At 41.2% G+C, this 12,845-nt stretch overlaps 1 protein-coding gene across 6 annotated transcripts in view; it reads left to right on the top strand.

Moving 5' to 3' along the window:
- The window catches only part of Dock10 (dedicator of cytokinesis 10), a 302,587-nt gene that overhangs the window by 229,721 nt on the left and 60,021 nt on the right, over positions 1-12,845 (top strand). For all 6 annotated transcript variants that reach the window (XM_029559988.1, XM_008825837.2, XM_008825830.1 and 3 more), the window contains exons 26-28: positions 879-992; positions 4,184-4,255; positions 10,084-10,230. In XM_029559988.1, coding sequence (XP_029415848.1) covers positions 879-992; positions 4,184-4,255; positions 10,084-10,230 — 333 coding nt within the window. The remainder of the gene's footprint in view (positions 1-878; positions 993-4,183; positions 4,256-10,083; positions 10,231-12,845) is intronic.

The following is a 12,845-nucleotide window of genomic DNA, read 5'->3' as shown; positions in this document are numbered from 1 at the left end:
TCTCTTGCCTTTCCTCACTCTCCATGGTAGTCCTGTCTAAATTGTATTATGAGGAGATGTCCTTTCTTGAGGCAAACCTAACTTGTAAATAAACTACTATAATTTAATAAGAGGAAGCATTTTATGGCCAGACATAGTGGTGCTCACCTTTAATCCCAGCACTAGGGAGGCAAAACCAGACATATCTGTGAGACCAAGGCCAGTCTGAGTTTCAGGCCAGCTGGGGCTACAGGGAGACCCTGGTCTCAAAAAAGGTGCATTTTCTATTTGAACTATGTGTGTATACACGTAAGTGCATTGATATTCTTAAAATACACAAAAAAATATTGAAAGTTAGCACCAAGCCAATCCTTAGAGAAAAGGAAAATAAAGTGAGCATTTGTCTCTCTCTTACTGATTGCCAGTGTTTATGAACCTCTTGATAGCTGTGTCTAGCATGGAATGGTAGAACCTGGGCTTATGGGGAGCTCACCTATTTGCCTCTGGAAGGCACCTGCTTCCCCACTTGGCTGTTTGAGTGGGTGCTCTACCCTTTCAGGATGAAGAATTGCTACCAGGCCACCTGTTGCCAGTGGAAGGAAAGAGAAGGGGAATATGTCCTACGTAGGTGGGTCAAAGCCCTCCATGATCCCTTGAACCTGCCCAATGGCTCTCTGGCCCTTTGTCTCGGTTTCTACAAAAAGGGTTTCCAGAAGAGCTTAGGTGAGCAAGGCCCTACTTCAAAAGACCCCCAATAGGAACAGGTGTATCCTGCTCGTATCATTGGACCTCCATTGATTTCATGATGAAATCTGACACAAAGAATTAATTATTTTGTGACATCATTCTTGAAGCTTTTTAAAGTAATTAACTTTGTTCACCTTTTGGATTTTCTTCAGTTTGTATTCAAGACTAGGGCTTACAAGGAGAGAACAATACATGAGGAGCTGGCTAAAAATGTGAATGGCCTTTTGAAGTCAAATGACTCAACGACAGTCAAGCATGTCCTAAAGGTAATTGCCTTCATGACATTTAGTGAGTTGTTAGCAGTGGGTAAGGAACTCACCCCTGGAAGGAGACAAGACTCAATGATTCCCACAGGACATTTTGAATTTCTGACATAAGATTCATATCAAAACTGAAGCATATCAAAATATAAAGAAAAGGAAATCTATATCAAGAAAACAGTAGGCAGGGGGGAGTAGATTGCACCCAAGTTAGGTGTTTTGGTCTAAAGGCAGAATAAATGACTATAAAATATCTAAAGTAGAGGCAGGCAGATCTATGTGACAGCAAGGCCAGCCTGGTCCACATAGTGACTTCCAGGCAGGCTGGGACTAGGTAGACCCTCTAAAAAAAGAAAAACTATCGGGGCTGGAGAGAAGGCTCAGCAGTTACAAGCACTGGAGTTCTTCCAGGAGACCCAGATTTGAATCCCAGCACCCACATGGTAGCTAACAACCATTCATAACTCCAGTTCCAGGGGACTCAAAGCCCTCTTCTGTCCTCTGTGAGCACTGCATGACACGGGTGTGCTTACACACATCCAGGCATAACACATATGCATAAAATAAAAATAAATAAATAAAAAGTATCTAAAGCATTCACAAATGCTAAGAGCACAACGTTTGGAGGTTACAGTAAGATCCTTAGGAAAAGATCAAAGATGTGTGAAGGAGTATACTGAAAGCTGGTTTGGGGCCTCGAGGTGGAACATGTGGAAGGACATAGAGAAACGGCTGAGAAAAGCCTGTAAAACAGTAACTGTTAACAGAACTCTGAATTTAGGTCCAAGCTGCGTTTGGTGATTATGACTTGACAGATTCAGATAATTAGTCCAATTGATTAATAAACAGCTAGATAAGTAACATGACATCAGAAACATCAACATGTGTTCACTAAAATATAATCTGCTAGACTAAGTGATTTATTTTGTTTAATCAGTCAGTATATTCAATACACTTATTCACTCCTAGACCTTTGGGATGCATAAGAGAACGCAGTGAAGACCCCTGCCCTTCAAAAGCTTGCAGTCTACTGGAGGTCGGGGGGGAATAGTGAGCTATGGATATAAATTGAAACAATTATGTGGTAATGAGAGGCAGAATAAGAAAATAAAATATGGAGCAGGTAAGAGGCACAGCATGCTGAGGACTTAGAGTGAAACTTGAGTCTCAACTAGGTAAGCAGGTCGATCTCAGGGAAAGGAATACCTAAGAAGTGTGAAGGAAGTGAGGGGGCTGGCCATGGGGATTCTAGAGTAGAGCACTGGAGGTAAAAGAAAGGCCATGTTGTACCAGAAGGCTGTAGCATAGCTGTGGGTCTGAGAGGGCCCCTGTGAACAAAGCGTGCCGGGGTAAGATGAAGTCAGGGAAGCTGTGAGCCGTCTGGCCTGCCTATAGCCACTGTGAGAGTAGGGGGAGGCTTAAACCCATGGACAAATGGAGGAACATTCGGCATGATGGTTAAAAGTACAGTTTGGGACGAGATAGGAGGCAGAGACTCTTACATTATGCTTTGTTCTCATTCAGTATCCCTAACAGCATACTTCCAATAGTGAGGAGTCATCTCTTCTTACCATGATGGGGTGCCTTCATGAAGCCACAGCTGCCTCTTTAGGGCATCATCCCCTCCTCCCTCTCACCTCAGTCGGTTCTCTAGAATTGGGGTGATGTTCCCAAAAGGCCATCACAGCATTGCACCAACCTAAAACTGGACATAATTCAAATGCCCGTTGTGAGAACAGGTTCATGGCAATTACACATATGACGTGATGACATGGTGTGACCCTGTGCTACATGCCTTTCCATAAATAAATCTCTCAAAACAATATTTTTTAGTTTAAAAAAAGAAGTCTGAAGAATATGTAAAGAATAGTTCCTTTTATGAGAAGTACATTGTCAGGCAAAAGTAATTATATCTTCAATGTCTCAGTATTGTGGCGAAATCACTAAGTAACACAGATGAATAATTAGCATGAAATTCAGAACTTTTTAACTCTGGTAGAAAGGATGGGAAGGGAAAAGGCCTGGGTATCCTTTAAACTGTACATCCCCATCCTGGGATGTGTTTGCGTCTTCTCCAGCTGCAGCCAACCTTGAGGGTAAGCTTTAAAAATAACTACAGGAATACACCCACAGGGGTCTCCACACACTCTTCTAGGCCTGTAAAGAACCCCAGGAGCCTCTGCCTCAACAGCCTATAGATTGATCCAGGGCCTGATTATTCCTCCTTCCTATGTCAGTCCTCCACACGGCAGATCTTTATTCCCAAGTACAACCTAGACCCCAGGGAGCAGTTGTGTGGCAGGAAGCAGGGTGTGTTTGTGGGCAGCACATAGATTTGGAGACTGCAGAGTCATGGGTGCTGAGCACCATGCTTCTCAAGGTGCAGAGGCAGCCTTGGGAAGGAGAGAGGGAGTAGCTTGGGCCCTGCTCTGTGAAGTCCCCACATCCTGTGTACCTGCTATAAACTTGTATTTGTCAAGGTAGGAAAATCGTGCCTTTTTATGTAACACTGATATATCAGTTTGACTCTGCTTCTAGAATTGTGAACACAGGAACTTTAAGTTTTGTTCTCACCGATAACCTCGGAAATTTTAGGAAAGCACCTGCTATAAAAAGTTTTGTTTAGTTTTTATTCTCTACGCTTTGGCCATTTGTGGCCTTTTGTGTTCATCACCCTCTGTTGCATGAGGGGACTTCGCTGATAATATTCTCTATGTTCTGTGAGCCTTAGGTGTAGAGGTTCCATTGTAGATGTGTCACTTATGGCTGGGCATCTCACAGACACTTATTCTCTGTGTGTGACCCATTGTGGAGCTCTGTAACAGTCTCCAACTGTTGCAAAAGAAGCTTTTTGGATGAGTGGTGTCTGGCATCCTTGTCTATAAATACAGTTTTGTTAATAAGTGAAACAAATGGAACACCCCATGGATAAATCTTTTATAAGCCATTGTTTAAAAAGCCATTTCAAGTAAATTGGCAGCTTTTTTGGCTTAAAGATGTTTAAAATGTAAACTCAGAGCCTGTGCTTTTATAGCTTTGATAAAGTTCATCGTGAGGTAACAAAAAATATGTTACTGCTCTGGTTCATTTAACTTATTCGTTTACTTTAAGATAAAAATCTGACAATATTGTGTTAAGATAATTATTATTTTTTACTGTAGATTAATAAGTCCTTTATTGTCTTTTTCTCCTCACAGCATTCCTGGTTTTTCTTCACAGTTATTCTAAAATCAATGGCACAGCACTTGATTGACACAAATAAAATTCAGGTAAGATCACAAGTAATATGGCAATGTAATATTAGTCAACAATCATACTAATGAACATGTCTTATTAGTTCCACGTTTACTGACTATGTAAAACCTTAGCAATTCATGTTAATTGCTTTTTAAGTACAAGAAATTGCCATGTATGCCAGTACAGGCCCATTCAGAAGCGGGTGCCAGGACAAAATTACAAATGCAGATCCATGGGAAGAAATAACTACAAAGGGATAAATGGGACAGGAAAAAGGAGCATGGGGGAAAATGGAAAAGATGGAGGATCGGCTAGAAAGAGCCTGTCAATGGGAAGTTCGGAGCTGGGCCAATGTGTGCTCCACATGCAAAAATATTCAGTAGAATAGTTTTCCACTGAGAAGGCCCAGCTAAAGGCCCTCAGCCAGTGCCATCATTTTTTTAAAAAATATTTTTTTATTTTTATTTTGTGTATGAGTGTTTTATCTGTATGTATGTAAGTATACCACATATGCGCAATGCCCCACAGAGGCCAGAAGAGGGTGTCAGATCCCCTGGAACTGGAGTTAACTGGTGATGTTAGCTTCCATCTCAGTGCCAGGAACGGAACTGGGTCCTCTGGAAGAACAGCAAGTGTTCTTAACCACTGAGCCATCCCTGCAGCCCCCAGCACCATCATTGAATGGGAGCAGCCTGGGTGAATGTGGTCTTGCCATGAATGATTGAATGGATCCAAGATATGACAGCTCTTTTACATTCTTTTCATGAGATCGCATCAAAGGAACATCTGAGCTACACAGTATACCTGCAGCCTCCACAGTCCACAGCTAGCACGGCACACGACACATGTTAGTGATCTGCTCCTCACAGCCCATGGGCCTCTCTTAGAAGAGGGAGGCTGCTGGGATCAATTCCAGCCCCTGTCGCAGTCGCTTGTCTCCTTGGGACCCCATCTGTGTTAATCATCTCCTTCTTCTACAGCTCATCCTAGGTCCCCTCACTCTAGCTCATAGCTCTGAAGGCCTTGGTGACTCACCTGACATTGTGACCTAGATGCTCCATTCTGAGTGGTCTGTGTCTGGTAATCATACTGTACTCCAGCCAGGGATGTTGCATGTGACCATTCATAATCATGGCTGAGTAAGGAGGACCATGGAATATCCACCAATGACTTGAGTTCCCCCCAACCATACTTCTCTCACCTCCCATTTGGGTAAGGCTAAGAGAAGAGCTAACCTCTGTCCTCTGATAGAGTAGCTCAAATATTTATTACTTGGCTTCAGCTTAAATCCACCTGCAGGAGCCTCACCTCACATTCTCAGGGAGTTACCTATCCTTTAGTCCTGTGCCCTCAAAAAATATTTTTTTTTATTATTTTTACTTGTTATTTTTATTTTATGTGTATGAGTCTTTTGCCTGCCTGTACGTAAGGGCACCATGCGTGTGCAGTGCCTGCAGAGGCCAGAAGAGGGTGTTGGATCTTCTAGAATTGGGGTGATGGATGGTTGTTAGCCACCATGTAGGTGTTGGGAATCTAACCTGGGTCCTCTGCAAGAGCAGCCAGTGTTCTTAAGCTATCTCTCCAACCCCATCAAAAAAATATCTTTTCACCAATTAATTCTAATGCATACCCTTTTACATTCTGAGCCCTTTAACAAACAGCCACAGTGTCCAATCTCAAATGTCTTTTGTATTGCTGTTGTACATGCTATCTATTTTTCACAGTTATTTATGACACATTCTCTTTCCTGCTTGGTTAGGGCTAGGCAGCTCAGGGCCTGAACACTAAGGAAGGGGTGGATCAGTTCCCCTAGAATTTGCCAACAAGGCCAAGCCTTTGCATGGTCTTTTCCTGGGATAAGTGTTGACTGTTACAGGGAGATGTAAGGCATTCTCAAAGCATTAAAAGGTTGATTCTTCAAGGTCACCCACCCACCTGCTGGTGTTTCCAGGCTCCAGCTCTTTCCAACCATGGCCTTGGCTTTGGTGAAACAAGTTCTTTCAACTCTGTCGCTCATTAGTTCATCACCCTAAACCCTGTGGATGGTTTTTTAGCTACATCTGCTTCCCTAATTCCAAAGAGAAGAGCCTGTGTCCCCCAGAGGAAGAGAAACCTCTGACATGAAGATGAGAATGACTCCTGTCTCCAAATTCGGCCCTGCTGGGATCGGGACTCTCACCATTGTAATCTGTGTTCTGCCACTGAAGCATAAATGATAAAAAAAAAAAAAAAAAGCTAGGCATGGTGGCACTTACCTTTAATCCTAGCACTCTGGATGCAGAGGCAGGCAAATTTCAGTGAGATTCAGGCCAGCCTGGACTACATAGTTCTGCTGGGGCTACAGGGAGACCAAATAAATAAATAAATAAATAAATAAATAAATAAATAAATAAATAAATAAATAAAATAATGCATTTAAAAACCTATGGCATTTATACATGCCCTGATGGAGAAAATGTAAGCCCTGGAATATGTAGTGAACCTTTGAAATTAGCAAAGCTGAAAGAGGAAGCTACAAATGTGCTTTGATCCTTTGGTAAGTGCATGTTGGGATGGGAGATGCTTAGTCTGTGAAATGTTTCCTGCATAAGCAGGAGGACCTGAGTTTGAGCCCCAGCACCCATGTAAAAAGCCAGGTGTGGTACCGTTTACTTTTACTTCTAGCATTGGGAGGTGGAGACAGGTGGATTCCCTGGAGCTCACTGACCAGCCAGCACAGCTAAGGTGAGCACTAGGTCTCAGTCAGATACTATCTCAAAATCAAGACAGAGCCTGAAGAATGATACCTGAGTTTGACCTCTGGCCTCCTCCCTCAAATACATACACACATGCACATACACCCATCAACACACAAATGTACCCCCCCGTATACAACATAAATAATAAATAACAAATAAATAAATAATAAATGACTATTGCTTTCATGTAAGTACATTATTTTTTTTTGTTGTCCAAAGTATATGAAGAAAGAAAAATGTCAGTGATCTATTAGGTTGGATTTATTTACCAATTTATATTGTTTCAGTAGTAAATTTTAAATATGTACAAAGGTAATAATGACACTTTCAAAACACTTGCAGGGTGGTCTTCTGGCAAATTGGCTAAAGAATTCCAGTGTTCCGTTATTAAATCTCCATTTTCTATAACCCTCGTAACAACAGCCCTCATGGTTTGTATCCTTGCAGTATGAATGGCTAGATGCTCCCAGTTAGAAATACATGCTTCAGTCTACCTCCAAAGATAGTTAAGGTGTCTAATGACAAGACAACGTGTAAAGATGAGCCTTAGTGATCCTATAAGAAATGTCTATATAAGCTCAAAAAGAGACAGCTCAGCTGTCTCAAACTCTCCCCCTTATATCCATACATGAGTTAAAAAGCTTTATTAAATATGTTACATAGCCTCACACCCAAGCCCTTCTACATCTAGTGTCATAGTACCTTGATTTGTGAGATCACACTGATATTTTATCTGCAGTAAATTCTGGAACCATAAAATTAAGACTAGGTAGAACCCACATTAGAGACAATTTCAGGCCAGTATCTGTTTCTTTTCCAGTTATTTACCTGCTTATTATAGTTTTGTCTATTTTTATTTTGTGTATATGTACATGTGTGCATGTGTGTGTACAATGTGCATCTGTGTTAGTGTGTGTAAAGACCAGAGGTTGACATCAGGTGTTTTCTTCAATCACTTTCTGCCTTACATTTTGAGTCAGGGTCTTTCCCTGAACCTGGAGTTCATTGATTGACAACACTAGCTGGCCAAGAATCCACCTGTCTCTGCCTCTCACCCCCAGGGCTAGGGTCATAGATGCAGGCCACCCTGCCTAGCTTTTACAGCTATTCCTGCTTGCAAAGCAGCCATTTTTCCAACTGAGCTATCCCTCTACTCCTTATAGGAGTTTATTTTGTGAGTTTCATATATATATATATATATATATATATATATATATATATGTATGTGTATAATGCATTGTGATTTCCTCGCTTCTCACCGTTACTCCCTGTTATCCCCTTCATTTCCTTCTGAACCCTTTTTCTTCCCACCTAGACTCCCAGTATTTATACCATTAGAGTAAATGATACCCCCCCCTCCTCCAGCAACCATTAGTCATTCACTCCTCAAGAAGGGATGGGGCATCATGGGCACCTCCTCCATCCATGACGAGTGTTGAAGGACCCACTCTTGTGCAGGTCTTCACCTTGTGCTGGGTGTTCATGGCTGTAGTGACCATGCCACATCTGGATGGCAGACTTGTGACACTCTTTCCCATTCTCTGGCTCATGAATTCCTCCCACCCTCCCTTCTGTGATGTTTCCTAGACTGCTGGGGTGATGGGGCTGATACACATGTTGCATTTAAGGCTGAGCACTCAGCTCATAGTTTTTGATTAGGGGATGTCTAGATTTTTTTTTCTTTTAAATATAGTCTTTTTGTTGAATTTTTGTAATTTTCATACAATATAATTTGATGGTATTTAGATCTCCCCTATATGCACTTACTCTTACTGCCCCCCAACCCAACTTAATTGAATAAGTGCCAAGAGTCACATCCATGAAAGAGATTGTCTCTCTCCCTCCCAGCAGCTATCAGTTGCTAAAAGTTCCTTAAGTTGTATTAGGATTTCTTACCCACTCCCCCACATCTTTGTTGAGATTTTATCTGGTTTGAGCTTGCATTGGACTTGGTGCACGCTGTCACCATTGCTGTGAATTTATATGAGTAACTGACCAGTTGTCTAGAAGATTCTGTTTCTCTGTGGTCATCCACCTTCTCTGGCTCTTACAGTCTTTCTGCCCCCTCTTCTACAATGATCCCTGAACTTTGGAGGCAGAAGTTTGATATACATGTCCTATTCAAGGATAAACACTCTGCAGTCTGTTGTCCTCTGCACACTGACCAGTTGTGAATTTCTATGTTAATCACCATCTGATGCATAAGGAAACTTCTCTGGTGAGAGTTGAGAGGCATTAACCTATGAGAATAGTAATTAGTCATTAGGAGTCAGCTTAATACTATAACTGTTTAGTAGAAAACTGGTATTAGGCTCTCCCCTATGCCCCGTAACCTGTCGAGCCCTGGGCACCTAAGCCTGATATCAATATCAAGTATGGGCTCCATCCTATGAAGCAGACCTAAATCTAATTAGAGAGTGGCTGGTTACTCCCATATTTATGTCATTGTTGCACTGATGGGCATATCTTACCAAGCTAGTAGCTAGTGTAGTTCACAGGATTCACGGCTAGGTAAGGCTGATGATTATTTTTTCCCTCCAGTAACATGCATAGCACCTTCCAGCACTATGAAAGCTAGCCAGTAGAGACGAGGCTTTGGGGATGATGGGAGTGGTATAGATGTCCCATTTAAAGCTGAGCATTCGTCCTATAGTGTTTGATTAGTGGGGGTTCTAGATTTAAACTTTATTTTAAATTAAATGGAGATATCTGACTAAAAGTTATTTTTGAATGATACTCATTTAAAATTAATGTTTTATTATTAAAATCCTAATAGTAGTTATTTCTTGGGAGGCAAAGAGAAGGGAATTAATATATGAGAGAATTATAAAATGATCCACGTTTCACTTTGTACCTGTTTCTATTGTTTGAGTACTTTGTGATTAACAGATAGTTTTTAATGAAAAGTGAAAATTTATTGGCCACACTAGAAGGGAATATTTAATAAAAATGGTAAAAATCATGACCTTGAAATTTAAAAGCCTTTCAAGTTTTATTACTGCTTTCAAGTTTTCCAACAAACTCTTTTGATTTGCTGATCCATAAAATAGAGTCTTTCAGTTTATTTTTTCCTGGCTTGGCAATTCACATGCCACATTATAAATAATACATTCTTTCCTTAGCTTTCCCGAGCTCAAAGATTTCCTGAGTCTTATCAAAATGAACTGGACAATCTTGTGATGGGCCTGTGTGACCACGTGATTTGGAAATACAAGGACGCCCTTGAGGAAACCAAAAGGGCAAACCACAGCGTCGCCAGATTTCTTAAGGTACAGCTATGTGAGACCATAGTTCTTTTCAAGCCCCCGTGATGGGGCTGCATGGTACCCAGAATTCAACTCACTTCAGTACTTATGATGAAGACTCAAAACTAGCAATGTGAGATGAACGCTTTCACATCTACATCTCTTCTGCTTAAAATACTTTTTAATATTCTTTCCTGCTTGGAGGCTCATTAGAGGAAAATAAAGGTTATAGAAAAGTTCCCACGCAAGTGTTGTCAAATCATAGTGCTTCTAAATAAGCTTACTTTAAGCTGGAAAATGAAATGTTTAAAGGAGAAGTTGCATGTCTTGAGTATTTCTGCCTTTGTAGTGACATTTTGGGTCAGTGCCGGATGCGATAACAATACCAGCACACCATGTAGCTACTTCAAGAATATGGCACTTGTTGTTACCTCTCAGCTTTCTTTAAAATGATGAAAAGGTTATAAACCATTCATATAAAAGGTAAATTATCAATTTGAGCATGACACAACTGCTTTATGAAGTGGATCTTACATGGAGTTACAGACATTCATATTAAATTGCAGAGAAAAATGCAGAATCAAAGAAAGATGACATGCAATAACATCATAGAATGTCAAATTCAAAAGATAAGATAATGCACGTAGACAGTGGTTTTCTTCTCTTCTTTCATCCAATGACTTCTATAAGCTTGATGGAACCACTTCACTTTGTTTTTTTAATATTTTTTTTAATTTTATGTGTACGAGTGTATTGCCTGCGTGTATGTGAGTGCACCCGTGTCATGCAGTGCTGCGGAGGTCAGAAGAGGGCTTCGGATTCCCCTGGAACTGGAGTTAAGGATGGCTCATAACTGTCATGTGGGTGCTGGGAATGGAACCCTGGTCCTCTGCAAGAGCAGTCAGTGCTCTTAACTGCTGAGCCAACTCTCCAGCCCCACTTCGCTTTGTTTTATTTTAGTTTTGTTTGTTTTTGACAGACACCGAACATACAATAATGTAAAAATTAAAGAATATTGAAGTAGATGAGAGATTAGCCTAAGTTGTATTTGGTGAGCTTTAATCCAATCTGAGATCTTTTAGTGTGTTGACAGTTATTTCAAATTATACACTATGTTCATTTTTATCCTAAATTTATTTTTCTTCTTTTTTTGATATTTTTACTTATTCTTTGAAAATGTTATACATCATATCTCCCTCCCAACTTCATGTCTTCCTTTTTCATTTTTTATTCATTTACTTATTTTTAAGCTAACAGTCCAATTAGCACTGCCCATATACACATGGGTGTGTGTACATCATCCACTGGGGCATGGGCAACCTACCAATAGCCACATCCCCAAAGAAAAGAGACCCTCCCTTCTCCCAGTAGCCATCAACTGCCAATAGCACCAGAGCTGGGGGTGGGGCCTCAGGAGTCCCTCCTCCATCCATGCTGGAATTGTTAACTGGTTTGATCTTGTGCAGGTAAACACAGCTCCTAAGGGTTCATGTGTACTGTAGCCATCAAGACAGGAGGACAGCCCTTCACAGCTCTTCTCCCCATCCTCTGACTGCCTATTCTTGCACGATGTTGCCTGAGCTTTTGGTGATAATGATATAGATGTTCCATCTACAGATGAGCACTCATCATTATTTTTTCTCAGCACTTGGAACAGTAATGCATCTCTGCATTAACCACTATCCACTACAATAAAAAGCTTCTCTGATCAAGAATGAGCGCAGCACAAATCTACAGCTATATAGACATAAATATTTAGAAGGCACTTTAACAAGATGACCATTTAGAAAAAGAACATCAATAGGTTCTTCCCTGGGACCAATGATTTCCCTAGCCATGGGTTTTGATCACATTTGTATTGCCAAGCATTAATTCCTTCCTGTGGAGCAGGTCTCGAATCCAATCAAGAGAGTGTTTGGTTATACCCTTCGTCTTGTTACTACTTTACCTACGCACATCTAACCTAGAAATTTGGTATTGTAGCATGCAGGGTCCAGTGCCGGGTAACACCACTGATGTCTTTTCTCCCCCAACAGCCTGCATAACACCTTCTAGCACTATGAAAGCCAGCCAGCAGACAGAGTTTTCTGGTCAATTCAAGACTGACTTCTCTGTACCCTGTAACCAAACCTATGTGATGACCAGAAATAGGGTCTTACCCTAAAGTAATGACAATAGGCTGTATTTGGGGGGTGTCTCTGGGACTTCCCTAACCAGTAACTCATAGGGAGGTAACCCATGCCTGGTACTGAGATTTTCATTTAATAACCCGGGTCTCCTGGAAGCAGCATAGTTCACCAATGTTGGCTATCTCTGTTCAAAACCCTTTTTAGAGATATTTTTAATTAGCTTACAAAGTAGTGGGGTTTTATAATGCTGCTTCTAGATCCTTAGTTTTGGTTAACCCACCCTCTACGCCTCCTTTATCCCAGGCCGTTGCCCCATGCTTACTTAAACCTTCAGCTCCCAGTATCACCCCACCCCCACACCAGTTCTTTCACATCGTATGCATTCTGCTATCCTCTCTTACTTTAGTTTTCACTTGGGTTACAAGATCACAGGTCACAAAGCAGTTTCTTTGGGCCTGCTTCATTTTGGTTGCCCTCCACATAGCCCCTGGTTTCCCATCTCTATCACTT

This window comes from Nannospalax galili, unplaced genomic scaffold (genome assembly GCF_000622305.1).
Source record: "Nannospalax galili isolate Female #2095 unplaced genomic scaffold, S.galili_v1.0 scaffold127, whole genome shotgun sequence".
Taxonomy (NCBI): domain Eukaryota; kingdom Metazoa; phylum Chordata; class Mammalia; order Rodentia; family Spalacidae; genus Nannospalax; species Nannospalax galili.
The sequence above is the reverse complement of the archived record's forward strand: the minus strand, read 5'-3'. Positions and strand labels throughout refer to the sequence as shown.